General features: G+C 35.9%; 2 protein-coding genes across 3 annotated transcripts; both read left to right on the top strand.

Annotated features, from left to right (window-relative positions):
- The first annotated feature begins 750 nt into the window (after positions 1 to 750).
- On the top strand, positions 751 to 17,270 carry ireb2 (iron-responsive element binding protein 2). 2 transcript variants are annotated; one of them, XM_048158110.1, is made up of 21 exons: positions 751 to 866; positions 5,547 to 5,642; positions 5,776 to 5,941; positions 8,043 to 8,180; positions 8,437 to 8,664; positions 8,755 to 8,824; positions 8,949 to 9,132; positions 9,228 to 9,367; positions 10,308 to 10,479; positions 10,562 to 10,662; positions 11,009 to 11,125; positions 11,223 to 11,382; positions 11,472 to 11,607; positions 11,758 to 11,842; positions 11,918 to 12,199; positions 13,089 to 13,196; positions 13,613 to 13,755; positions 13,996 to 14,143; positions 14,226 to 14,348; positions 14,442 to 14,627; positions 16,271 to 17,270. In XM_048158110.1, the coding sequence occupies exons 1-21, from the start codon at positions 842 to 844 to the stop codon at positions 16,382 to 16,384; spliced, it is 2,922 nt and encodes a 973-aa protein (XP_048014067.1). In that variant the 5' UTR covers positions 751 to 841; the 3' UTR covers positions 16,385 to 17,270. The 2 variants fall into 2 exon arrangements, with proteins under 2 accessions (XP_048014067.1, XP_048014068.1); XM_048158111.1 differs by having other exon boundaries at positions 752 to 866; positions 13,092 to 13,196.
- A 1,309-nt stretch (positions 17,271 to 18,579) lies between these two features.
- psma4 (proteasome 20S subunit alpha 4) lies at positions 18,580 to 25,996 on the top strand. Its single transcript, XM_048158112.1, has 9 exons — positions 18,580 to 18,699; positions 19,175 to 19,200; positions 19,299 to 19,341; positions 19,456 to 19,618; positions 22,651 to 22,728; positions 22,829 to 22,917; positions 23,023 to 23,153; positions 24,939 to 25,062; positions 25,723 to 25,996. Exons 2-9 carry the CDS (start codon positions 19,198 to 19,200, stop codon positions 25,875 to 25,877), a joined length of 786 nt encoding a protein of 261 aa, XP_048014069.1. The 5' UTR covers positions 18,580 to 18,699; positions 19,175 to 19,197; the 3' UTR covers positions 25,878 to 25,996.
- The last annotated feature ends 1,739 nt before the right edge of the window (positions 25,997 to 27,735 follow it).

Raw genomic sequence — 27,735 nt, 5'->3', positions numbered from 1 at the left:
TCGTGCGCATGTGTTAGTAAATCGAGGGAACGAAATGGTAAATCGTGCGCATGTTTTAGTAAATTGAGGGAACGAAATGGTAAACCATGCCACGTTTTAGTAAATCGAGGGAACGAAGTGGTAAACCGTGCCACGTTTTAGTAAATCAAGGGAACGAAATAGTAAATCGTGCACATGTTTTAGTAAATCAAGGGAACAAAATAGTAAATCGTGCGCATGTGTTAGTAAATCGAGGGAACGAAATAGTAAACCGTGCCACGTTTTAGTAAATCAAGGGAACGAAATAGTAAACCGTGCCACGTTTTAGTAAATCAAGGGAATGAAATAGTAAATCGTGCACATGTTTTAGTAAATCGAGGGAACGAAGTAGTAAAACGTGCGCAAGTTTTAGTAAATCGAGGGAACGAAATAGTAAATCGTGTGCATGTTTTAGTAAATTGAGGGAACGAAACAGTAAATAGTGCGCATGATTTATAAATCTCTATTTTTTTCTTGCATGTCATGTCCAGGTCTCCATCAAAAAACAATGCAAAAAATTAAAGAAAAAAAAGAAAAAATAGTGATCTAATATACCTTAGGTAATATACCTTATATATATATATATATATATATATAGTTAGATCATTAATTACTTAATCATTAAAACGAATAGAATTAAATGATTTCCCACACATCACATTAAGGTGATGAAGGGTAGTGTAGGAAATTCTGTTTGTTGATTGGATGGCTATGTGCGAGATGCTTTTAGCTGATTGGACAGTACTCCAAGGAGGTACTGTTCACGGATTGGCTAGCTGTCGTGGCTCGAGCGAGTGGAGTCGTGTTAATATTAGGATTCATCATGGCGCTCGGTTCACCTCAGCACGGTAAGGGCTGTTTTTAATGACAAAAATAACAATATTCATCTCATTTACTCTCTGACATAGAAGTATGTCACCGGTTATATGTGAAGTCACAATTGGGTGTCAAAACAGTTCTCAAATATGTACTTTTAAAAGGATGAAAGACTCGGTTTTGCCATTAGCACTGCGGCTAGCGGCGACTGACATCCAGCTCGCGTGCGGTTACATGATGCAGCTCACGCGATCTAAAAACGATGCATGTCGTGACCCAGTGAGATGTCCAGCGTGACAGCATCTGTTTAACACGCCTTTGATGCTCAAAATGTTGTCTAATCAGGCAGCTCTTTGGAAATTGAGACAAAGCCCATTATGCACAATGCTCGATTATTGTGTGTTGTTTACAATAACACATGTACCATGGTACCAACAATGCTTACTTGGTGTTTCGTTTTTTGCACACGTATTTTGGTAATCCTATAGTTTTCGTACTTTGCTGTGCTATGTAAATACCATAGTATTCGAATATGGTAATTATTCAGTACCATTATGTGTATATTTCTCATTTGACGTAGTATTATCATTTAAAACAACATATTGCTTGCACAGTGAACAGTCTTTCTCTGTATTTATTAAATATTCCTTCACAATTATGCAATTAATTGTAATTAATTGATCTTCTGACGGGTTTGTTATCTTAGTTTGTTGTAAAAGCTTAAGAAACTTGAAACTTTTTGTGGGTAACTTTTTAAAAACTGATGATTTTGGGCAAATTATGATTTTAAATCAGCTGTTTTATTAGAATAACTAAATGTATGAACCCTTAAGTGTCTTAAAATTAACTTAGTTTTGGAAAATAAGTCACAAATATATGCTTTGTGGGAACCAAATGTCTCCCAAACTGTAAAACCTTCATTGTGTGGAAGTTTTTGGAAACTAAAAATGATAAATTATGATTAAATAAATTATGATTTTAAGTGAGCTGGGTTTTTTATAGTAACTAAACATTTTTTTGTAGATATTATAATATTTTTCTAATTGATTACACGTTTTCCTTATGCTGACATTACCAAAATAACATCTAGCTCCAACAGTTTAAAAAATATAATTTTTAAAAATATATAAATATATATGTGTGTGTGTATATATATGTATATATATATATATATATATATATATATATATATATATATATATATAATATATTTGTCTTAAAAAAGTATGTATTTTTTGGGAACCAAATGTCTCCCAAACTGTAAATCCTACAATGTGAGGAACTTTGGGAGGAACCATCTTCAGAAATATGCTAGGTAACATCTAATTTAAGAATTACAGTGGTTTCTTTTAGAGATATAGGTTGTATAATTATGATTAACTGTGTTTGATCTTTCTTCATGTTAATGCACTGATCCTGCTGTAATCTGCTCATCTGCCAGTGAGAGTGTTATTTACTTTTCCCACCCAGTGTCTTTATCTTCCATGTCGTAAATAAAGATCATGGGATTTTTGTGTTCGTTCATGTGTGGCGGATGCAGGTTTGTGTTCATTGCTGCAGTTTAATCTAAACTCATTTAACCTAATCTAACACGTGCAGCAGGCAGCAGACGCAGGGTGTGCGTGATGATAAGTGTGTGTCTGTACGTGTTCGTCCTCCTCCACACATGCAGTCACACTGGGACTGAATATACTGAAATACACTGCTGTGCATGAGCACTAGTGTGCGTGTTTTATATCATGATTTGGTTTTGTTATCCTTTCTTAGTTTAGTGAACTCACAAACATTTTATTTCTGCATGGATAGTTTGAATTCTCATCCCTTTTTTGAATTTCTTCTGACTGCAGCAGTGCTGATGTTACATTGCAGTGTGATTATAACACAGCCTGATTCTCTTCTGTGTGTGTCTGTGGAAGTCACTTATCTTATTCGATCTGATTTGAATGCGCTGTCATGAGAACCAACTAAATTAATGGTTAAATGAAAAAACAATTCTTGACTGAAAGTTTGAATGGATGATTCTGGACGCATTAAACATGCTGAAACCATTAATTATGATTTCATATGAGGTGTTTTTTTAGAATAACTAATTTAATTACTTCCTTATGTTGACTTTAATAAAAATAACATCTAGCTCTAACAACTTTTAATATAATATGCTTGTATAACTTAAAATATCAATAATTTATTAGTACTTTTTATTATATATTATATGCTGATTATTGTGTGTTGTTTACAATAACACACATGTACCATGGTACCGACAATGCTTACTTGGTGTTTCGTTTTTTCGTTTTTATATACATATACACACACACACACACACATATACATATATATATATATATATATATATATAATTATATTTTTTAAAAATTATATATTTTTTAAATTGTTGGAGCTAGATGTTATTTTGGTAATGTCAGCAGAAGCGTGTAATCAATTAGAAAAATATTATAATATCTACAAAAAAAAAAAAAAATGTTTAGTTACTCTAAAAAACCCAGCTCACTTAAAATCATAATTTATTTAATCATAATTTATAATTTTTAGTTTCCAAAAACTTCCACACAATGAAGGTTTTACAGTTTGGGAGACATTTGGTTCCCACAAAGCATATATTTGTGACTTATTTTCCAAAACTAAGTTAATTTTAAGACACTTAAGGGTTCATGCATTTAGTTATTCTAATAAAACAGCTGATTTAAAATCATAATTTGCCCAAAATCATCAGTTTTTAAAAAGTTACCCACAAAAAATTTCAAGTTTCTTAAGCTTTTACAACAAACTAAGATAACAAACTCATCAGAAGATCAATTAATTACAATTAATTGCATAATTGTGAAGGAATATTTAATAAATACAGAGAAAGACTGTTCACTGTGCAAGTAATATGTTGTATTAAATGATAATACTACGTCAAATGAGAAATATACACATAATGGTACTGAATAATTACCATATACGAATACTATGGTATTTACATAGCACAGCAAAGTACGAAAACTATAGGATTACCAAAATACATGTGCAAAAAACGAAACACCTATATATATATATATATATATACACACACACACACACTGCCCTCCAAAAGTTTGGAAACACCCCTGGCAAAGTGTGGTTTTGGACGATATCAGCATAAATCCTTATCATTTTTTGGTGCAATTACATTAACTTGACATTATCATTGAAGACCAGCAATAATAATTTTCATTTTGATTACATAATAATGGCAATATATACATGTCAAAGTCAGACATGCCCCTTTGCCAGCTGTGATGCTGGTTACTGGTTTAAACTTGGCCCAGGTTTGTAAAAGATTTTTGGGTCAGCACACCTTAATATCTTCAACAATTGATTTTCAATTAAGTTTAGAATACAATGAACCAATCAGAACCCAGTTTAGGTCAGATAGCTGCTAATGGTGGATATTTTGATGAATTGAAAATTTAAGTTTTTTCTATGTATAAACTGTTTATGTAATAAAATATGTTTTCGTAGTTTGTGTTGTCCCTTATCAGTGCAAAATTATCACAAATTAAAAAGGATTCATGCCAATATTGTCCAAAACCCCACTTTACTAGGGCGTTTCCAAACTTGGAGGGCAGTGTATATATATACACATATACACACACGCACACATAATGACCATTTTTAATGTTTTGAAAGGAGTCCCTAATGTGTATGCTTTGATAAAAATACACTAATATTTTTACATCTTGAAATAACTTGTTCCTGTTGTAAAGTACTTTAAAATGTAATTTATTCCTGTGATCAAAGCTGAATTTTCAGCATCATTACTCCAGTCTTCAGTGTCACATGATCCTTCAGAAATCATTCTAATATGCTGATTCGCTGGATGGATGTGTTTTTCAATGCAGTCTATTCCAAAAACGCAGTAAATACAATTTTTGACACACTATTATGATAAAAATACTAAAAGTGCTCTGGAAAATCCTTTGGAGTTGGATGATAGAAGGATGATAAAAGCACTTCTGTGTCCTTCAAAACTAAACTGCTTGGTAACACACAAAAAATTGAAAAAGGACAAAATTTAATTATTTTTTTATTTTCTGAAAATAGGTGATACAGATATTTCTCTGCCTTCTCCTATGAGAGAAAATGCAAAATGCAGTTTATTAATGTCCTGAATAACCAAGAGGGCATTGCTTCTAGACATGGGAACATTAAAGCATAGTGAGGAAATGCAAATACTTAATTTGCAATTGTTTGAATTTTGATCATAATATTCTTTTTATAGATGTCAGTGTTCAGCTTTGAACCTGGTTCATTTCACTTCTTTACTTTGTTTGGTGCATCCCTTAATTGAACGTGAATTGGGCTTGTAAGCTCTCAGTACTAAGCCTAACTGCCAACACGAGAAACACAGCTGCACACTTGTGCCTTCTGATTGGACCTTAAGGAGGGAAGAAGTGAAGGCCAATGAACAGAGGCGGTTTAAGAGAAGATACACTCTCTCTGAGTCACATGATCCCTGCAGGTGTTGGTCTGATGTAGTCAGGGCCAGTTTTGATCGTTGCAGGTGCACGTTACACAATTGCAGCCAAACTCGAATCTAGATCAGATTAATGAGTTTCAGACACACAAGCCATTTCTTTCCTTCTCTGTTGCACAAACGACATTCATTCATCAGCTCGTTCGCAGTGTTTTTCACAAAAATGCTTCATAAAGGCTTTTATTCTCTACAGAACATCCTTTCGGCCATTTGATCGACACCCTCCGGAGAGAACAGTATGAAGAGCTGAGATATTTCAACCCACAGAAGCTCAGTGATGACAGATATGGTGAGTTACTCAGTGCTTTAGGGTCTTTAAATTAATTCATGCACAGTTAAAAGTGACTGATCACTTGTTATAAGAAAAACATGTAATCAAACTCAAGTCTTGTGAAAGTACTAACTGGCTCTTTTTCTTGTAGAGAAACTGCCGTTCTGCATACGGGTTCTCCTGGAGTCCGCCATTCGGAAGTGTGACGGGTTCTACGTAAAGACGGAGGATGTCTCTAATATTTTGGACTGGCAGACGCAGCAGAACCAGGCCGAGGTGGTGTTTTCGCCCGCCAGGGTTCTGCTGCAGGATTTTACGTGAGTTTTCGACAAGACATGCACGATTTGGGGAAAAATCAAATTGTGATTTTTCTGATGATAATTTTGATTTAAAATAAAAACAGGTTTGTTGTGCTTGTTTTTAGGGCTGCACAATTTGGTCAGAATTTTATGATTATATATCAATATAATATGTGACCCTGGATGACAAAACCAGTCATAAGGGTAAATTTTTTGAAATTGAGATTTATACATCATATGAAAGTTGTATGGTTTGTTTGGATAGGACAATATTGGGCCTGAGATACAACTATTTGAAAATCTGAAATCTGAGGGTGCAAAAAAATCTAAATATTGAGAAAATCGCCTCCAAATGAAGTCCTTAGCAATGCATATCCACTCACATAAATATATTTTTTATATATTTATGGTAGGGAATTTATAAAATATCTTCATGGAACATGATCTTTACTTAAAGGTGCTCTAGAATTAAATATTGAATTTATCTTGGCATAGTTGAATAACAAGAGTTCAGTACATGGAAATGACATACAGTGAGTCTCAAACACCATTGTTTCCTCCTTCTTATGTAAATCTCATTTGTTTAAAAGACCTCCGAAGAACAGGCGAATCTCAACATAACACCGACTGTTACGTAACAGTCGGGATCATTAATATGTATGACCCCAATATTTGCATATGCCAGCCCATGTTCAAGGCATTAGACAAGGGCAAAACGTCTGGATCTGTGCACAGCTGAATCATCAGACTAGGTAAGCAAGCAAGGACAATAGCGAAAAATGGCAGATGGAGCAATAATAACTGACATGATCCATGATTACATGATATTTTTAGTGATATTTGTAAATTGTCTTTCTAAATGTTTCGTTAGCATGTTGCTAATGTACTGTTAAATGTGGTTAAAGTTACCATCTTTTATTACTATATTCATGGAGACAAGAGCCGTCGCTATTTTCATTATTAAACACTTGCAGTCTGTATAATTCATAAACACAACTTCATTCTTTATAAATCTCTCCAACAGTGTGTAATGTTAGCTTTAGCCACGGAGCACCATCAAACTCATTCAGAATCAAATGTAAACATCCAAATAAATACTATACTTATGCGATTAGACATGTTGCATGACGAACACTTTGTAAAGATCCATTTTGAGGGTTATATTAGCTGTGTGAACTTTGTAAATGCACTGTATTATAGTTGAGAGCTCGGGGGCGGGGAGCACGAGAATTTAAAGTGGCCGCAGCCTGAATCGGTGCATAGTTAATGATGCCCCAAAATAGGCAGTTAAAAAAATGAATTAAAAAAAATCTATGGGGTATTTTGAGCTGAAACTTCACAGACACATTCAGGGGACACCTTAGACTTATATTACATCTTTTGAAAACACGTTCTACAGCACTTTTAATATCCTAATGATTTTTAGAATAAAAATCGATAATTTTGATAAAAGAAAAATCGATAATTTTGACCCATACAATGTATTGTTGGCTGTTGCTACAAATATACCTGTGTGACTTATGACTGGTTTTGCGGTCCAGGGTCACATATAAGTGCTCGACTTGCATTGTCAGTACAAGATCTTGAACAAAAAGTCTCCTCCAGCACATCCCAAAGACTTTTAATGAATTTAAGGTAATTTAAGGTGCCAGTTCATGTGTGGAAATGATTCTTCATGCTCCCTCAAAACCGTTCTTTCACAGTTTGAGCCTGATGAATCTTGACATTGTCATCCTGGAATGTGGCCATCTTAATACATGGCTGCTTAAGAAATGAAAAGCTACACACTCCATCAATTAGGGTTATAAGAAATATTGCCAAATATATAACATGCTAGAAACATAATAATCACTGCAATAATGATCCAGTCATAGACTCTTTTGCCTGTTTAAATCCCAACAGCGGCTTTTAAAATCAAGTATTTAAGAGAAATAAAATAAAACACAGCGCATATATTTAATTCAGCGCATATATTTAATTCAGATAACACTAAGCCATATTTCAATTTTGATTTTATTTTGATTAATCGTGCAGCCCTATTGACAACATCTGCACATTAACTGGGCCTGTTCATAACCTTGGATATGTCCTGATGCCTCCTTTATGTGTTTGTTCACAGGGGAATTCCTGCTATGGTGGATCTGGCAGCCATGAGAGATGCTTTAGCTAAACAGGGGGTTGATCCGAACCTGGTGAACCCCAGATGCCCCACAGACCTCATCGTAGATCATTCACTGCAGATTGACTACAGCAAATGGTGAGAGTGAACTCATGGGCTAGAGAAAGGATTAAAACAGTATTTATGTTTAAAAACCCAATAATTACAGCATTAACATAAACAACGATTATGCCCAGAAGTCCTAATGTACACAGTAATTAAGGTGGTGATGTATTGTGCTTTAGATTTTTTGGCTAAACCCTCTCTTTTTATGACCTGAACCAGGCAAGATGCAACAAGTTTTCACCATCAAGCGACAAAATCACTAACAAGTGTTGTTAACCTCATTTCTCAGTGCCATCCAGAGCCCTTCAATCCCCGTGGATGAGAGTCACGGTGCTGCCGTCAGGTCTCCTGCCGGTCGGCCATCTCCACGAGGGAGTCACTGTACAGGTCAACGCCCGGGTCATCGGGGCAGCTGCAGTAAAGCCTCCTGCTCCGACGCCCCCACTGGCAGAACCGCAGCAGTACAGATAGAGAACACACCCCTCCTGTGTCCCTTCCACCTGCAGCCCGTGTCAGAGTACGTCTACACAACACACACACTAATACACGCTCTCATGTTAATCCGTCTGCTTTCTCTGATGTGCTGATGTCTGTCTGACGCACACAGGCCCGAAACTATGATAAGAAATCAAGAGATGGAGCTAACCAGAAACAAAGAGAGACTGCAGTTCTTTAAGGTTAGTCTGTGATTTATATCTACATAAAGACAACACGACATTCTTTCAAAAACATTAAAAAGGCCTACAGACCACAAACTTTTGAACAGTAATGTAAAGTCTTGATTTTGTTTTGTTTCTCCAGTGGTGTTCAAAAGCCTTTAAAAACGTCAACGTGGTTCCGCCAGACATCAACACGGTGCATCAGGTGAATCTTGAGTACCTGTGTCAGGTGGTACAGGAAGGGGAGGGGTTTATTTATCCAGACAGCGTGGTGGGAACGGACTCCCACACCACCATGATCAACGGCCTCGGGATCCTGGGCTGGGGTAAGCACAATGTCACTAGTTACTGTGTTATTATATGTGAAATCGTCTGTTTTTATTTACCTCACACTCTCTCTCTCTCTCATGCTCTCTTTCAGGAGTTGGAGGTATCGAATCAGAGGCGGTCATGTTAGGTCAGCCAGTATCTTTGACTTTACCACAGGTTGTCGGCTGTAAACTCGTGGGGACCATCAGTCCTCTTGCAACGTCCATTGATATCGTACTGGGCATTACTAAGGTACAGTGAGGTCCTTGAAGGATTGGTTCACTTCAGAAGTAAAATTTCCTGATAATTTACTCACCCCCATGTCATCCAAGATGTTCATGTCTTTCTTTATTTAGTCAAAAAGAAATTAAGGTTTATGAGGAAAACATTCCAGGATTTTTCTGCATATAGTGGACTTCAATGGGCACCAAACGGTTGAAGGTCAAAATTACAGTTTCAGTGCAGCTTCAAAGGGCTCTACACGACCCCAGACGAGGAATAAGGGTCTTATCTAGCGAAACGACTGTCCATTTTCTAAAAAGAAATGTAACATTATATACTTTTTAACCACAAATGCTCATCTTGCACTAGCTCTGCGATGCGCCACGCATTACGTAATCATGTTGGAAAGGTCCAGATCCAGTGTTTTCAAAGCGAACATGTAAAGACTAAGTCAAATGCCCTTTAAAACAGCGATGTCAGACAATTTGAGGAGAAATGAGAGTTTTTTGCCCTGCCCTACCTTCCGCCTACGTCACCCGTGACCTTTCCAACATGATTACGTAATGCGTGGCGCATCGCAGAGCAATGCAAGACAAACATTTGTGGTTAAAAAGTATATCATTTTATTTCATTTTTTTTTTAGAAAATGATAGATAAGACCTTTTTCCTCATCTGGGATCATGTAGAGCTCTTTGAAGCTGCACTGAAACTGACATTTGGACCCATTGATCCCCATTGAAATCCACTATATAGAGAAAAATCCTGGAATGTTTTCCTCAAAAACCTTAATTTCTTTTCGACTGAAGAAAGAAAGACATGAACATCTTGGATGACATGGGGGTGAGTAAATTATCAGGAAATTTTAATTCTGAAGTGAACCAATCCTTTAATATACAACATCATCAGTGAGTTCGCAAATTGACATCTCAAGAAATAACATATTATTCACTGTCTGATCTTTGTGTCTCAGCATCTGCGTCAGGCAGGAATCGGCGGGAAGTTTGTGGAGTTCTTTGGGCCTGGTGTGCCGCAGCTCTCGGCTCCCGATCGGACCACTATCGCTAACATGTGCCCAGAGTACAGCGCCACCGTGAGCTTCTTTCCTGTGGATGACATCACCCTGCAGCACTTTAAACACACCAGTATGGACCATTCTTTATACTTCAGATTAAAAAACTTATTGATATTAAGGGAGTAATTTGACAAAAATGTTTATCTGATCAGTCTGCAGTGAGGAGAAGCTTGTGGTTTTAGAAGACTACCTGAAGGCTATCAAACTCTTCAGAACCTACGGCGACCAATCAGAAGAGCCGCAGTATTCACAGGTTGGTTTATTTATGTTTTTTTTTTTCCTGAACATTTTGAGAATTAAAAAGGCTGTTTTTGCTACTATACCCTTTTAGACTTCTTCTTCTTTATACAGTACCGCTCAAATGTTTGGTGTGTTTTAATGTTTTGGAAATAAATCTCTTCTGCTCACCATTTATTTGATCTAAAAATATATTATAAAAACAGTAATATTGTTAAATATTATTACAGTTTAACTTTTTGTGTACTTTTGAACGGTAGTGTAACCTTCACGTGAAATGAATAACCAAAAGAGCAATAAAAATCCAGAGTATATCCCCCATAAAACTACCAAGGTCACATGTCATGTGGTTGGTGTCGTAGGTCATCGAGATGAACCTGAGCTCCATTGTGCCTCATGTCAGTGGACCCAAACGGCCACAGGATAGAGTCGCCGTGACTTGCATGAAGGAAGACTTTATTAACTGTCTGAATGAGAAGGTGAATGCACATTTTAACACACACACAAAAAGTATTCCTCAATTAAGTACCAAGTTGCTATCTAGGTTTGTTTTTTGTGCCATCCATGTATGTGTAGGTGGGTTTTAAGGGCTTCCACATATCCAAAGACAAGCAGGCAACTCTGGTCCCGTTCCTGCACGAGGGGGCGGAGTATAACCTGTCACACGGATCTGTCGTCATCGCTGCTGTCATCAGCTGCACCAATAACTGCAACCCGTCCGTCATGCTGGCCGCAGGTCAGATGTCAGCACATCTGTAGATCTGATATGAGCTGTTTGCACAGTGTTTAGTGCCTCTCACATGGATGTGTGCGTTTTCTGTTCAGGTCTACTTGCGAAGAAAGCCGTCGAGGCTGGTCTGACGGTAAAACCGTATATCAGGACCAGTCTGGTGCCCGGCAGTGGAACCGTCACACATTACCTGAACACCAGTGGAGTCCTGCCCTTCCTCAGGAAACTCGGGTACACACATAATATTATATACACGCACTGTTAATGAAAGATATCACTAAACAAAATTATAATATCCTTTATAATAGCCTTGTTTCACATAAACACACTAACAGTTGTCTAAATAATGACCTTTGTATGTTTTTCAATCATGGGTTTCAGGTTCGAGGTGGTGGGTTACGGATGTGCAACATGTGTGGGCAACACAGCACCTTTACCTGAGAGTGTGGTAGACGCCATTAAACAGGTGAGGCAGACTCTCATTTTGTCTCTTTCTTTCTGAACATCTGCACATTAACCTGAGCTGTCTGCTTGTGTGCAGGGTGATTTGGTGGCGTGTGGCGTTTTGTCTGGAAACAGGCATTTAGAAGGACGCCTGTGTGACTGCGTTCGGGCGAATTATTTGGCCTCACCCCCGCTGGTGGTGGCGTATGCGATCGCAGGCACAGTCAGCATCAACCTGGAGACAGATCCGCTAGGAGTGAACTCAGAGGGGAAGGACGTGTATCTGCGGGATATCTGGCCATCCAAAGAGGAGGTGAACCACACAGAGGAGAACATCGTCATCGCCTCCATGTTCAAAGAGCTGAAGAACCGGATGGAGGTGCGATGAGTTTCATAGCACGCTTTCTTAAAGGATTAGTTCACTTCAGAAATAAAATTTCCTGATAATTTACTCACCCCCATGTCAGCCAAGATGTTCATGTCTTTCTTTCTGCAGTTGAAAAGAAATTAAGGTTTTTGAGGAAAACATTCCAGGATTTTCTCCATATAGTGGACTTCAACGGGTTGAAGGTCCAGTTGTTTCAATGCAGCTTCAAAGGGCTCTACACAATCCCAGACGAGGAATAAGGGTCTTATCTAGAGAAACCATCGGTCATTTTCGAAAAAAAAAAACAAACAATTTATATAGTTTTTAACCACAAATGCTCATCTTGCATCGTCTGACATTGTTGTTTTACCTTTTTTTTGTAAAGTGCATTTGACTTGATTTGATTGATTTGATTTGTAAACACTGGGTCGGTACTTCAGCCTATGTCACACGTGACCTTTCCAACATGATTACGTAATGCGTGGCACATCGCAGAACAGTGCAAGATGAGCATTTGTGGTTAAAAAGTATATAATTTTTTATTTTATTTAGAAAATGACCACTTGTTTCACTAGACAAGACCCTTATTCCTCGTCTGGGATCGTGTGGAGCGCTTTGAAGCTGCACTGAAACTGCAATTTGGACCTTCAACCTGTTGAACCCCACTGAAGTCCACTATATGGAGAAAAATCCTGGAATGTTTCCTTCAAAAACCTTAATTTCTTTTCAACTGAAGAAAGAAGGACATGAACATCTTGGATGACATGGGGGTGAGTAAATTATCAGGAAAATTTAATTCTGAAGTGAACTAATCCTTTAAGAAGATGAAGTGATTGATTCACTGAATCGGTTGAATCATTAGAATTGTATGTTAATACCAGCTGATTTGTGTGATTGTCAGCAGAAAGGAAGTACGTTCTGGAACAGTTTAGACTCTGCTGAATCTGCCCTCTTCCCGTGGGATCCAAAATCCACCTACATCCGTTGTCCGTCCTTCTTCAGCAAACTGGTGAGTGTCATCCAGTGTTATTTTAGTATTATTTGTACACTATTATAGTATTTGCTAATATGTTAAATTGACTTTCAGTTTTATATTTTCAGTTTTCACTTTGTTTGTCATTTTTATTAGTTTTTGTTTTTTTATTTTTCAATTTAGCTTTAATTTATTTTTATTTCAGTTTAAAAATACGTTTTAAGTTTTAGTAATTGAACTTATTTTTAGTTAGTTGCCAAGGCAGCATTTGTAATTTTCATTTAAGTTTTTAAAGTTTAAGTTTTTCATCTAATATATATGTTTTATTTTATTTCAGCTTTATTTAATTTAACAAAAGTGATTTTTAATAGTTTTGATTTTAGTCATTCAGATGCGGATCTCCCCAGTTTTCACTGTATTTCAACACTAACCCCTGTTTCTCTTCATCTCAGACTAAAGAGTTGTGCGCCCCTCAGTCCATTGACAGTGCGTACCCGCTCCTCTTTCTGGGTGATAAAGTAACAACCGATCACATTTCTCCAGCGGGAAGCATCGCAAGAGTCAGCGCTGCCGCCAAATACCTGCAGAGCAAACGGTGAGATTATTTTAATGTTTCTTTTCGGTATGCTTCATATATTTTACCCTCTGAGTGAGTGAGAAGTCAGATTCATTATAGTGAATTGGTTCATTTGAACGATTCATTCCTCAGAGTCATTGTTCAGTGTTCTTGAAACTCCTGCATTGCATTTTTGTAGTAAAACTGCTTTTTATTACTATGTTGATAAATTTTATGATAAAGATAATCAAGTTTAATTCCTTTATATATTTGATTCAGTCTGACCCCTCGTGAGTTCAATTCTTACGGCGCACGGAGAGGAAATGATGCCGTGATGACTCGAGGAACATTTGCCAGCATTAAGCTTCAAAACCGTCTCATCGGGAAGACCGGACCCAAAACACTGCACATTCCAACAGGACAAACGGTTAGTGTCCAGACTGAACCGGTTTGAACATGATCCCTTCTGACTCTGAGCTCATGGTTTGGTTTGTGTTGTCCCATCACAGCTGGATGTGTTCGAAGCTGCTGAACGCTATCAGAGAGATGGAGTTCCCCTCATCATCCTGGCAGGAAAAGAGTACGGCTCTGGCAGCTCACGCGACTGGGCCGCCAAAGGACCTTATTTACTGGTACTGGAGCCATAATCCTTTTTTCTGAGGAAATGTCTAGAAATCTTCTGCTACACAAACACTTAACATACTGACTGTTTGTGTGTGTCTCAGGGGGTGCGTGCGGTGATAGCAGAGAGCTTTGAGAAGATTCATAAGAATCATTTGGTGGGGATGGGAATCGCTCCGCTGCAGTTCCTGCCAGGACAGAATGCCGACTCGCTGGAGCTGTGTGGAAAAGAGCGATTCACCATCAACATCCCACAGGAGCTCACGCCCCGACAACAGCTCACAGTACAGGTAGAGCGACTCACAGTGGACAAAACATCTCTTTAGCATTTCCATTGAGATGTGCCCTCAATAACCAGTGTAGTCTGAATGACTATTTTTGAGCCAATACATATTTATTTATGTATGTGGAATTTAGCTTGCAGGAAGCAAATTAATGATGTAATATTTTCCTACATTCTCTTTTGAGGAGTCAAACCAAAGAAAAACAAATGACTCCTATGAACCAATTCTTTGTAGTGAATCACAAATGTAAAGGGCAACCTGTGTAGTCCAAATCATGAACAAATTTATAGTGAATCAAAAGCAGATGGTGTAACAAGTGTAGTCTGATTCACAAACAAATGACTCACATGAACAGGTTTTTTTTAGTAAGTAAAAAAAACAGCATAGCCACTGTATTCAGATTCACAAACAAAATGACTCTTATAAACCAGTATTTTATAGTGAATCAAAAGCAGACAGCGTAACCAGTGTAGTCTGATTCACAAACAAATGACTCATATGAACAAGTTCTTTTTAGTAAGTAAAAAAAAAACAGCGGAAGCAGTGTAGTCCAATTCATGAACAAATGACTCTTATAAACCAGTTCTTTATAATGAATCAAAAGCAGACAACGCAACCAGTGTAGTCAGATTCACAAACGAATCTTAAAAACCAGTTCTTTATAGTGAATCAAAAGCAGACAACGCAACCAGTGTAGTCAGATTCACAAACGAATCTTAAAAACCAGTTCTTTATAGTGAATCAAAAGCAGACAACGCAACCAGTGTAGTCCGATTCAGGAACAAATGAATCTTATAAACCGGTTCTTTATAATGAATCAAAAGCAGACAACGCAAGCAGTGTAGTCAGATTCACAAATGAATCTTAAAAACCATTTCTTTATAGTGAATCAAAAGCAGACAACGCAACCAGTGTAGTCAGATTCACAAACGAATCTTAAAAACCAGTACTTTATAGTGAATCAAAAGCAGACAGCGCAACCAGTGTAGTCAGATTCACAAACGAATCTTAAAAACCAGTTCTTTATAGTGAATCAAAAGCAGACAGCATAAACTGTGTAGTCCGATTCACAAACAAATGACTCATATGAACCAGTTCTTTATAGTAAATCAAAAGCAGACAGTGCAACCAGCATAGTCCGATTCACAAACAAATGACTCTTATGAACAGGTTCTTTTTATTAAGTAAAAAAATAATAAAAATATAGCATAGCCACTGTAGTCTGATTGACAAGCAAATGACTCTTATGAACCAGTTCTTTTTAGTGAATCAAAAACAAGCAGCACAACCAGTGCAGGACAAACAAAATGCTTTTCTGAGCTGGTCCTTTTAAATGAATCAACTCATCAATAACTCATCTATTGGATAACTAACAATAGAATTACATCATTTGTGACCTGCTGTTATTAAACCTGTCATTATTAAAATTAATATTTTTGTAGTGTACCATGTTAAGAGTTTCCCATATAATTGATAGCAATAGCTAAGAGAATTTATTTTATATGCAAGCAAAATGGGCCATTATGTAGTAAAATATAACCAAATTGCTTGTGAATCGAAATTTGTCCTACTCTTAAGCTGCAGTTTTCCTTTGAATACATATTTTTGTCCATGTGACATCTAATGTTTTTGTCTTCTTCTGTTTGCAGACGAGCACGGGGAAGAGTTTCAGTGTCATGGCTCTTTTCGAGAACGACATGGATGTGGCATTTTTCAGACACGGAGGCATCCTGAAGTACGTAGCTCGTTCTCTGCTGCTGTAGCACAATCAGACTCATAGCCACGGAGACGCCCGGCGGACCTCTGATCGGCACAGCGCCACCTAGAGGCCTTCAGGATGAACTCTGAACGCTGTGCCTCTTGTTAGCAGAATCCTCACGTCTCGGAGGATGTCATTATTTTGCACTTAAAGCAACAAATGTCCAACGTTTCTCTCCAAATCGCGATTCGGCACGATAAGGTGTATTTTTGCGGTCTGTTTGTGGAGCGTAAACTTTGGGCATTTCATATTGCAGTGCCTGCAACGTGTGTCAAGGAACTGTTCTTCTAACCTGAGCTTTTCAGTCTGGACGCAAAGACTGCACGACCTCGCAGCCAATGGAGGCTTTGCTCTTGTTTCATGGTGCTGATTTTGACACGGGCACTTTGATGGAGTGAAAGTGTCCACACGTTCACTGTTGTTTCTTCATTTCCCAGCTTTTGTTTCTGTATGAACGTCCACATATTCCCGCCACAACAACAAAAAAGCACTCTTTGTTTTGATCCGATCCAGTAAAAGAGTTTATTTATTATGATCGTCCACTTAATGTCTTCTGTTACTGGGATTGTGAGTGACAATGATGACTAAAAGATTAAAGAAGATGCTTTTTATCGACGTCTGATGGACTCCGAGGCGTATGTTCGACCATAAACATCATATGATATATAAATATTAATCTGAGCTCACGTTAGAGAGTGAACGATGGCTGGTTTTTGTACTGTCACAGTGCTGTTTGCCTTGTTGCGATGTTTGGCTTCAGTCCTTGTGTTCTGTATGTGGAGACAGTATGCAAATCCTCAGCACTGGGGTGAACGATGCAGTAGACAACAAATCTTTTCTTGAATTATGCTGTTATTGTAAATAATTTTTAATAAATAATGACATCAGCATGCTGAGTTTGTCCTTTTTGCATTTATAATACTATAACACCCTCTAACATTTCACTTAATATACATTTTTTTGGAAAGATTCATAATTTGTACATTGATAAAGTGTATGTAATGCGCCTCCCTTACACTGGGGGCGCTGTGGAAATGAGCGAGTCATTCCTGTAGAATGTAGAGCATATTCAATCTAGCTTGGCCACTCTCGTCAGCACAAAAAGCTCCTGGGATCAGGCAATAAATGATGGTTTTTCAGTAACTACTGGCACTTTTGTCTTGGTTAACATAAAATAAAAACATTTCACACTTCAATTTGTCTTTAATTTGTCTAACAATGTCCAATAGCGAACATACATTCATCACAGAAAAGCTTCCACATTTCTTCATCCTAAATGGCTACAGTTAAATTTTCGGAAAACATTTAAATTGTTTGTACCAAGCCCTGGACATGACATGCAGGAATAGTAGGCTAAATTTACTATCTACTATTTACGCACGATTTACTATTTCGTTCCCTCGATTTATAAATCATGCACATGATTTATAAATCGAGAGAATGAAATATTAAATCGTGCGCACGATTTAGTAAATCGAGGGAACGAAATAGTAAATCGTGCGTGTGATTTAATTTTTTTTCTTGCATGTCATGTGCTGGGCTCCGTATTTCTGTTTAGTTTACTCTGCTTAGAATATCATAGTTTTATTCAAATAATATTTTATGAATATTTTCTTAAGTTAAGCAATAAATTATATACATAAAAGGCATTTGAAAAGTCTCTAAAATTTATAAAGTCAGTTTTTAATTGTCGTTTAATAACACTTACGCAGCCCGCGCTGGTGTATATGTGCTTTGCAGAGTAAAATTATTAAATAACTCATTAAGAAGACACAAGCGAGTGCGGATCATTTGTTTTTTTTTCCGTTTGAAAGTATTTCTAATAGACCCTTTTCTCAAAACCAGGTTTCTCATAAGTGGAATTGTTGGGTAAACCGTTATAGCGGTGAATGTATGTATTTTTTGCGTTTCCATTTGCACAAATAGCACAATAGTGTTTTCATAACTTTCAAAAAGAGGAAAAAAATTGAGAGCAATTGATAACGGTAGTCAGAAGACAGAAAGATAGAATTTTTACTGCTGCTTCCATTGATGCAACGGTAATATAATACTAAGTATAGTGTTATAAATGTATATACATTTAAAAAAAAAAATATATATAAAAAAACTTTTCAGGATTTATGATATTGATGACCGTTAAAACGGTAAAAATCAAACTAACCGCTAACCGAAAGTTGGGAACCAATCAGAGAGCTTCACGTAACACACGTGACTCTCCACGGAAGTGAATCCAGAGTGGACGCGCTTCTCGCTGCAGTGAGATTCTTTAGCGGAGTCGCAGCCGCAACAGTGAACAGGCAGCGCGAGCACAGGCATTAGGTATGAAAATAATCATATTTTACTGTATTTTACAGCTTATATATGATGGCCATCACAAACTAAAGCCTTCTGTGCACGTGTAAGGCCCTGAGGTGATGCGAGATTAATTGAGTAAAGGATAAACTTAAATGAAATGAAAAGTTGCTGCTTCATGCTGTGATGCAGGTGCTAATGCTAAAGCTAAAACATTCATACAGGAGAAACCGAAAGCAGCTTAAAATTTCACATTTATGCTTCATAATATCTCATTTATGATAATAAAGTCATTGTATTTTGTGAGCTTGATGTGTTTTTGTGTGTGTTTCTGCTACATTTTGCTGCTCTTTGAGTGTTTTAGTTCTTTAGGTTATGACAGCAGCACAAATCAACGAGTTATTTATTTAATAAATAATATGATATTATGAATAATAATGCATTTTACCTCTATATGCAATGTATTACTGATAAATTAAGCATTTTTCCCCCCTTTTTGCAGGGTTTGTTTTATTTAAGGGCACTATGGTAAGTGTTGCCTTATTAGTGGATCTATTTTTAATGCAGTTTATTGATTCACAATATGTTAAATTCAGAATACTCTCCTGTTTTGTTTTATGTAACAGTCTCGGAGATATGACTCAAGAACGACCATCTTCTCTCCAGAAGGTGAGAGTCTCCATATCCACTGTTTTATTATTTCTGTTATGTGTTATTATTAAACATGCTGATTTCATGTCACATGTAAATGGGGTCTCAGTGTGTGTGTTGTGTTGTTGGCAGGCCGTCTGTATCAGGTAGAATATGCCATGGAGGCCATCGGTCACGCTGGCACCTGCCTGGGCATCCTGGCTAATGACGGCGTGCTGCTGGCGGCGGAGAGGAGGAACATCCACAAACTTCTGGACGAGGTTTTCTTCTCCGAGAAGATCTACAAACTTAATGAGTGAGTCGTGTTTTCATACGAGTTAAATCATTCTCACGATTACTTGAACACAAATACCTTGATAATCACAGCTTTTCAACTCCTAAGAGTTTCCCAAGAGGAGTTGAAAAGCACATTTTTATTATTTCTGAATATGGGAGGAATTGCATTAATATTTAAGGTGTAGATTAATTAGATTTCTGTGCTTGAGAAATCTCTTTTTGTAGGAGCATGTATGGCAGTGCTATTTTTATAGTATTACGTATAAGCTATTATAGGATTTATGAATTAGCTTTTATTTTCATATTTTAGTTATCCTAACATTTCTATTTTGCTTTATTTTTAAGTTTTAGTTATTTTAGTACTTCGTTTAAACTTATTCAAATAATTGTCAAGGCTTTTAGTCTTTCATTTTAATTTGTCATTTTGTTGTGCTTTGTCATTTGTGTTTAAATATTTCTATTTAGCTTTATTTTTATTTTAGTTTTAGTAATTTTAGTACTTCAACTTAATTATTTCATTTAGTTTTAAAGGCTAAGTTTAGTTTTTCATTTTAATTTAAGTTTTAGTAATTTTGTTGTGCTTTTGTCATGTTTGTTTTTTTATATTTCTGCTTAGCTTTATTTTTAGGTTTTGGTACTTTAACTTATTTTAAGTTTAAGTACTAAACTTAAGTTAGTTTTCAAGGCTGATTTTTGTATGTTTTCATTTTAATTTAGGTTTTAGTCATTATGTTGTGCTTTTGTCATTTTTGTTTTTAAAAATATTTTTATTTAGCTTTATATTTAAGTTTTAGGAATTTTATGCCTGAACTTAAACTTATTTCAGTTAGTTTTCAAGGCTAATTTTAGTTTGTTTTAGTTTCATTTTGTCATTTTTGTTTTTTAATATTTCTATTTAGCTTTACATTTAAGTTTGAGTAATTTTAGTACTTCAAATTAAAGGTGCCCTAGAATCAAAACTTGAATTTACCTTGGCATAGTTAAATAACTAGAGTTCAGTACATGGAAATGACATACAGTGAGTCTCAAACTCCATTGTTTCCTCCTTCTTATATAAATCTCATTTGTTTAAAAGACCTCAGAAGAACAGGCGAATCTCAACATAACACTGACTGTTACGTAACAGTTGGGCTCATTAATATGTACGCCCCCAATATTTGCATATACCAGCTCATGTTCAAGGCATTAGACAAGGGCAGCCAGTATTAACATCTGGATCTGTGCACAGCTGAATCATCAGACTAGGTGACAATAGCGAAAAATGGCAGATGGAGCGATAATAACTGACATGATCCATGATAGCATGATATTTTTAGTGATTTTTGTGAATTGTCTTTCTAAATGTTTCGTTAGCATGTTGCTAATGTACTGTTAAATGTGGTTAAAGTTACCATCGTTTCTTACTGTATTCACGGAGACAAGACTGTCGTTATTTTCATTTTTAAACACTTGCAGTCTGTATAATTCATAAACACAACTTCATTCTTTATAAATCTCTCCAACAGTGTGTAATGTTAGCTTTAGCCACGGAGCACTATCAAACTCATTCAGAATCAAATGTAAACATCCAAATAAATACTATACTCACATGATCCGATCCATGCATGCAGCATGAATGACAAACATTTTGTAAAGATCCATTTGAGGGTTATATTAGCTGTGAACTTTGTTTATGCACTGTTTTATAGTCGAGAGCTCGGGGGCAGGGAGCGCGAGATTTAAAGGGGCCGCAGCCTGAATCGGTGCATAGTTAATGATGCCCCAAAATAGGCAGTTAAAAAAAATTAATTAAAAAAAAATCTATGGGGTATTTTGAGCTGAAACTTCACAGACACATTCAGGGGACACCTTAGACTTATATTACATCTTGTGAAAGAACGTTCTAGGGCACCTTTAATCTTATTTCAGTTAGTTGTCAAGGCTAAGTTTAGTTTTTCAATTTCATTTAAGTTTTAGTAAATTTGTTATGTGCTTTTGTGCATTTTATTATTTCTATTTAGCTTTATTTTTAAGTTTTAGTGAGTAATTTTAGTACTTCAAATTAATCTTATTTCAGTTCATTGTCAAAGCTAATTTTAGTTTATTTTTCATTTTAATTTTAGTAATTTTGTTATGTGCTTTTGACATTTGTTTTTTAATATTTCTGTTTAGCTTTATTTTTGAGTTTTAGTAATGTTAGTACTTCAACTTAAAAATATTTTAGTTAGTTGTCAAGACTAAGTTTAGTTTTCCATTTCAATTAAAGTTTATGTAATTTTGGTATGCTTATGTCATTTGTGTGTTTTTTTTTTTTAAATAATTTTATTTAGCTTTACGTTTTAGTAATTTTAGTACTTCAACTTAAACTTATTTCAGTTAATTGTCAAAGCTAATTTTTGTATGTTTTCATTTTATTCTAGGTTTTAGTCATTTTTTTTCTTTTTAAATATTTCTATTTAGCTTTATATTTAAGTTTTAGGAATTTTAGTATGTCAGCTTAAACTTATTTCAATTAGTTTTCAAGGCTAATTTTAGTTTGTTTTTAATTAAAATTTTAGTCATTATGTTGCGCTTTTGTCACTTGTTTTTTAATATTTATATTTATATTTAGCTTTACATTTAAGTTTTAGGAATTTTAGTACTTCAACTTGAACTTATTTCAGTTAGTTGTCAAGGCTAAGTTTAGTTTTTCAATTCAATTTAAGTTTTAGAAAAATTATGTACGTTGTTTTAGTTTGAGTAATTTTAGTACTTCAGATTAATCTTATTTCAGTTGTCAATGCTAATTTGTTAGTCATTTTTTTGTCATTTTAATTTAAGTTTTAGTAATTTTATGTGCTTTTGACATTTCTTTTTAAATATTTCTATTTAGCTTTATTATGATTTAAGTTTGAGTTTATGTAATTTTAGTACTTCAATTTATTTAAGCTGTCAAGGCTTATTTTAGTTTGTTTTTAAATGTAAGTTTTCAACAAATATTTATATTTTATGTCAGCCTTATTTCAATTGCTGAAAATGATTTTTGCTAGTGTTCGATTACAATAACACTGTTGTGGTGATTCTGTAATGCAGAGACATGGCATGCAGTGTTGCGGGAATCACGTCAGATGCCAACGTCCTCACGAACGAGCTGAGACTCATCGCACAGAGGTGAGTAACGCGTTATTTTGAGTGCGTTATGTAGTTGTAAGGCAAACGAATTGGTTAATTATACACATGAGAGTCACATTGAATGTGATTGTGTGTGCAGGTACCTCCTGCAGTATCAGGAGCCCATCCCCTGTGAGCAGCTGGTCACTGCCCTGTGTGACATCAAACAGGCTTACACACAGTTTGGAGGTACGACAGCGAAGTCAAAACTGTTGTACATTATGAATCTGTTTCTAACATGATCCTGGTGAAGTTTTGGGCTGCTGAATAAAAACTGTATGTGTGTTTTATCAGGTAAAAGACCCTTCGGTGTGTCTCTGCTGTATATGGGATGGGACAAACACTACGGATTCCAGCTCTATCAGAGCGACCCCAGCGGAAACTATGGAGGCTGGAAAGCCACATGCATCGGAAACAACAGCGCAGTGAGTGAAACGCTCACATTCTCATGCATTGTACTGCTTGAAGCTGTGACATGCTTAAAATGTCTAACTAGTGCTAGAAATCAGATTAATTTCAGTGAATCAGGTCATTTAAATCGTTTGGTTTAATGAATCATTTCAGAAATACAAAAACAGCATTACTAGGCTGACACTAAATATGCATCCACAAAGTTCTGCAAATGTCTAGATTTTTTAAACAAAATAATACTGATGTTCAGCAAGGATGCATTAAATTGATCAAAAGTGACAGTAAAGACATTTACAATGTTGTGAAAGACTTTTGAACTTTCTATTCATCAAAGAATCCTGAAAAACATCACTGTTTTCACAAAAATATTAAGCAGCACAACTGTTTTCAACATTGATAATAATCAGAAATGTGTTCCAGCAAATCAGCATATTAGAATGATTTCTGAAGGATCATGTGACACTGAAGACTGCAGTAATGTTGCTGAAAATTCAGCTTTGATCACAGGAATAAAATACATTTTATAATATATTCAAATAGAAAACAGCTATCTTAAATTGTAATAATATATCACAATATTACTGTTTTTACTGTTTTTTTGATCAAATAAATACAGCGTTGATGAGCAGAAACGACTTGTTAAAAAAAAGTCTAAAAATGCTACAGTGTTTATTATGTTTATTTTAGGGCCGTCAAGCGATTTTGAATTTTTTTTTTAATCTAATTAATCACAAATTAATCGCACATCACATTTGGCTGAGAAATTACTCCCAAAAAGATTATTTAAAGTCATTATTGTGTAAAGCATCAAATAGACATTACAAAAAAAAAGTAGCTTCGGAAATAAATATTTTATTTGATTCAGCATAGAATTTATTACACATACATTTTTGGACCATGAGGTTGAGTAAATTATGACTGAATTTAAATTTTTGCATAAACTATAGCCTACCTCTAACGTTTTTCTTTCTTTTTTTTTATAATATGGAAATATTAAATTATTTTTAATGAAATTTATAGGCCTACTCTAAACTAAAACTGCCAGTAGGTGGCGGTAAATGTCTTAATGATTGATTGATTGATTCGTGTATTCATTCGATTTGATTCATTCAAACGGCTGATTCATTCAGAACTGAAGTAAATGGTTCTCTTTATGAATGTTCCATTGAATCATTGGTTCACCCGATTCGTTCAAAACACGGATTCAGAAATGAAATCCCTCTGTGCGTTGCTTGGAGACGAACAGTTCTGCTTTGTCTTGGCAAAATTGAGCAAAACAGACACTATTGTGTCTAAAATAACACAATATTAACTTCTGATTTATAGTACTATTGTATGAAATCTTTCAGCAACCAATACATGTATAGTGCTCTCATCTCCATTTAACACATTTGTCCATGTTAATGTCTATTCTGCAGATATGCAAACAGTCCTAGGTCTAGTTATTAATAAGTGTTCCCAGAAGTCCTCACAAAGAATTTGTGTTATACTGCTTTTTTTTAATCACTGTTTAATCATGTAGATTGTGTCAAATATTATTTTTTGTTGAATCAGTTTGATTCTTTAAAAGGAACCAATTAAAAATGATTCCATGGTAAATCGGACATCAAACTATCCAACTACTAGTGCACTGTAATGAATATCATGATTCAGCCAGTAGATGGCAACGACACGCTGTCATCAATTCAAGACTTCTGTTCCATTATCACAAAAGAAAGATGTCAAAACACTAATGACCTCAGCTCAGAGACTTTGTGTGTGCGTGTGTGTGTGTGTGTGTGTGTGTGTGTGTGTTGTAGGCTGCTGTGTCAATGCTGAAGCAGGACTATAAAGAGGGAGAGATGACTCTGTCGGCCGCCCTCGCTCTCGCCGTCAAAGTGCTGAACAAGACCATGGACGTCAGCAAGCTCTCAGCAGAGAAAGGTGCGTGTTTGGCAAGACAGAGATGGAATAAATGTTTTAGCATGCAGACAAGGCTGGAAGATTGAGGCAGTCTGGCGGAGAGCCGATCTCTGCATTATGAATGATCATGACACTATATACAGACCCACAATCCATCTGAGCTCTCAGCTTAATGCAGCTGCTCACGTGCTCAACTACAGTAACACTGCAGTCAAAGCGGTCATCCAGAAACAAACTCCTTTTAACAATTAAACATAGTGTGACACATGAATTCGCAATTACCTTTTAATTTTTATTTTATTTATTTTTTACTTTTTATGCATGACTTATTTGAATTATTTGAATTATTTAAAATATATCACAATTATCTTTATTTTTTTTACTTCAAAGCATAAATGGGCTTCCGATAACTGTATATAAACCCCAAAAGCTATTGCTAATTAAATAACTATTCAGATACAAACTCTTAAAGGGATAGTTCTCCCAAAAATTAAACTTCTGTCATCATTTACTCACCCTCAAGTTGTTCCAAACCTGTATGAGTTTCTTTCCCCTGCTGAACACAAAAGAGGATATTTTGACGAATATGGGTAACCATAACCAAAGAGTTGATGGTTGACTTCCATCACATGGACAAACATCTGATTGTGTTCCCTCTTTTTTCTCTGCCGATCTTTGCAGTGGAGATCGCCACACTGACACGAGAGAACGGCAAGACCAGAATCAAAGTCCTCAAGCAGAAGGAAGTGGAAGAACTCATCAAGAAACACGAAGCAGAAGAGGCCAAAGCTGAGAAGGACAAGAAAGATAAAGAACAGAAGGAGAAAGACAAATAAAACACCTGCACTTGTTTTCTAGTACAATATAAAAGCCCGCTGGGATTCCTAAAGAAATTCATATTGCTCTGTCTGTCCATCTGTCATTTTCTTTATTAAACACAAAACGAAAAGATAAACATTGTCTGAGTCGTTTTGTTTCTGATAATCTAATTCTAGAAGGTTCCTCACTTAATGTCCCACAGCTGGTGGTATATGTTGAATAATAGACTAAATGTAAATGCGTTAATCTGGATTTTTGTGCCTCTAATGTAAGTGTTGTGTAACCAAGAGTTTTCAGGGTAGTGTGGTTTGAAACTATAAGTTTCTTTCTTTGCCCAAATAACCTTTACAAAAAATGTACTATGGTAACCACAAAATGCATAATTTTATTACAGTAAAAACATAAAAATACAGGTCCTTGATCAAATAATGTTTTATATATATATTCATGTCTGTGTTGGCTAATCTCCTTACCTCAGTTTTACTGCAATAACCTACTTTTGGTAAAACTTCGATTACCATGGTAAATTGTTGCAAGATAAATACCTCAAAGAAAAACATTTTTGTGTGGATGATATAAGAGTTAAGACTAAAGTTTGTATTTGATGAGGGATTAATCGGATCTGTTGACTGACTCAACGTATTTTCCCGGGTTTCTAAGAAGTGCGGGAAAATTAGGCACGTGTTGCATAAGCGCGCGGATTACGGTTTCAGAAGTCAGTCAGACCTGAACACGATGATATAAGCTCACAGAGTAACCCGGCAACACAGAAATGTTAACGGGTCACACACGGAGAGAATTTAGGTCATTTTAATGGGCGAGATTATTGTGATGTAACCCAGCACGGATCGTTAAGTGCATATGTCCTGCGGCTCTTCAGTTCAGCCGGTCTACGGGAGTCTCAACGTTTCTGTATGAAGGTAACGTTACCTCCAAAAGGAAAATGGTTTCAGATAGTTTTCCAAAGCGCCATAATGTCATGTATAATGATTAGGAACAAATTCAAGTGAGGTTGAGAAATAACTAAGCAAATATTTAGTGTTTTGTTAATTTATTGCCATTTGAGCTACCTTTGAGGTTAATGTAGGGCCTACTCCTAAACGTTGACAATCTAAAGCTTGGATTATATACATATATATATATATAATGTGTGTGTGTATAGAGTATTCATTGTCTGGTAAAATGGAATAAATAGGAAATATGTCAACACAGGAAACAATTGCAGTCAAAAATGAAAATAATGGCATTTATTACTCACCCTCGTGCCGTTTTACACCCGTAAGACCTTCAGAACAAAAATTAAGATATTTTTGTTGAAATCTGATGGCACAGTAAGGCCTCCATAGCCAGCAATGACATTTCCTCTCTCAAGATCCATTAATGTACTAAAAACATATTTAAATCAGTTCATGTGAGTACAGTGGTTCAATATTAATATTATAAAGTGACGAGAATATTTTTGGTGTGCCAAAAAAAACAAAATAACGACTTTAGTGATGGCCGATTTCAAAACACTGCTTCAGGAAGATTTGGAGCATAATGAATCAGCGCATCGAATCATGATTTGGATCGCGTGTCAAACTGCTGAAATCACGTGACTTTGGCGCTCCGAACAGCAGATTGGATACGCTGATTCATAACGCTCTGAAGCTTCATGAAGCAGTGTTTTGAAATCGGCCATCACTAAATAAGTCGTTATTTTGTTTTTTTTGGCACACCAAAAATATTCTCGTCGCTTTATAATATTAATATTGAACCACTGTACTCACATGAACTGATTTAAATATGTTTTTAGTACATTAATGGATCTTAAGAGAGGAAATGTCATTGCTGTCAATGCAGGCCTCACTGAGACATCGGATTTCAACCAAAATA

The sequence above is a fragment of the Megalobrama amblycephala genome, linkage group LG15 (genome assembly GCF_018812025.1).
Source record: "Megalobrama amblycephala isolate DHTTF-2021 linkage group LG15, ASM1881202v1, whole genome shotgun sequence".
In the NCBI taxonomy this organism is placed as follows: Eukaryota; Metazoa; Chordata; class Actinopteri; order Cypriniformes; family Xenocyprididae; genus Megalobrama; species Megalobrama amblycephala.
This window is presented reverse-complemented; position numbering and strand designations above follow the sequence as displayed.

Excerpts from the sequence above, each read along its gene's own strand:
- ireb2 (XM_048158110.1), top strand. The coding sequence starts at position 842 with ATGGCGCTCGGTTCACCTCAGCACG. Across the intron at positions 9,368-10,307 it reads TCGTACTGGGCATTACTAAG|CATCTGCGTCAGGCAGGAAT; the intron begins GTACAGTGAGGT and ends TTTGTGTCTCAG. Across the intron at positions 11,608-11,757 it reads CCCTTCCTCAGGAAACTCGG|GTTCGAGGTGGTGGGTTACG; the intron begins GTACACACATAA and ends CATGGGTTTCAG.
- psma4 (XM_048158112.1), top strand. Across the intron at positions 19,342-19,455 it reads GACCATCTTCTCTCCAGAAG|GCCGTCTGTATCAGGTAGAA; the intron begins GTGAGAGTCTCC and ends TGTTGTTGGCAG. Across the intron at positions 25,063-25,722 it reads CAAGCTCTCAGCAGAGAAAG|TGGAGATCGCCACACTGACA; the intron begins GTGCGTGTTTGG and ends CGATCTTTGCAG.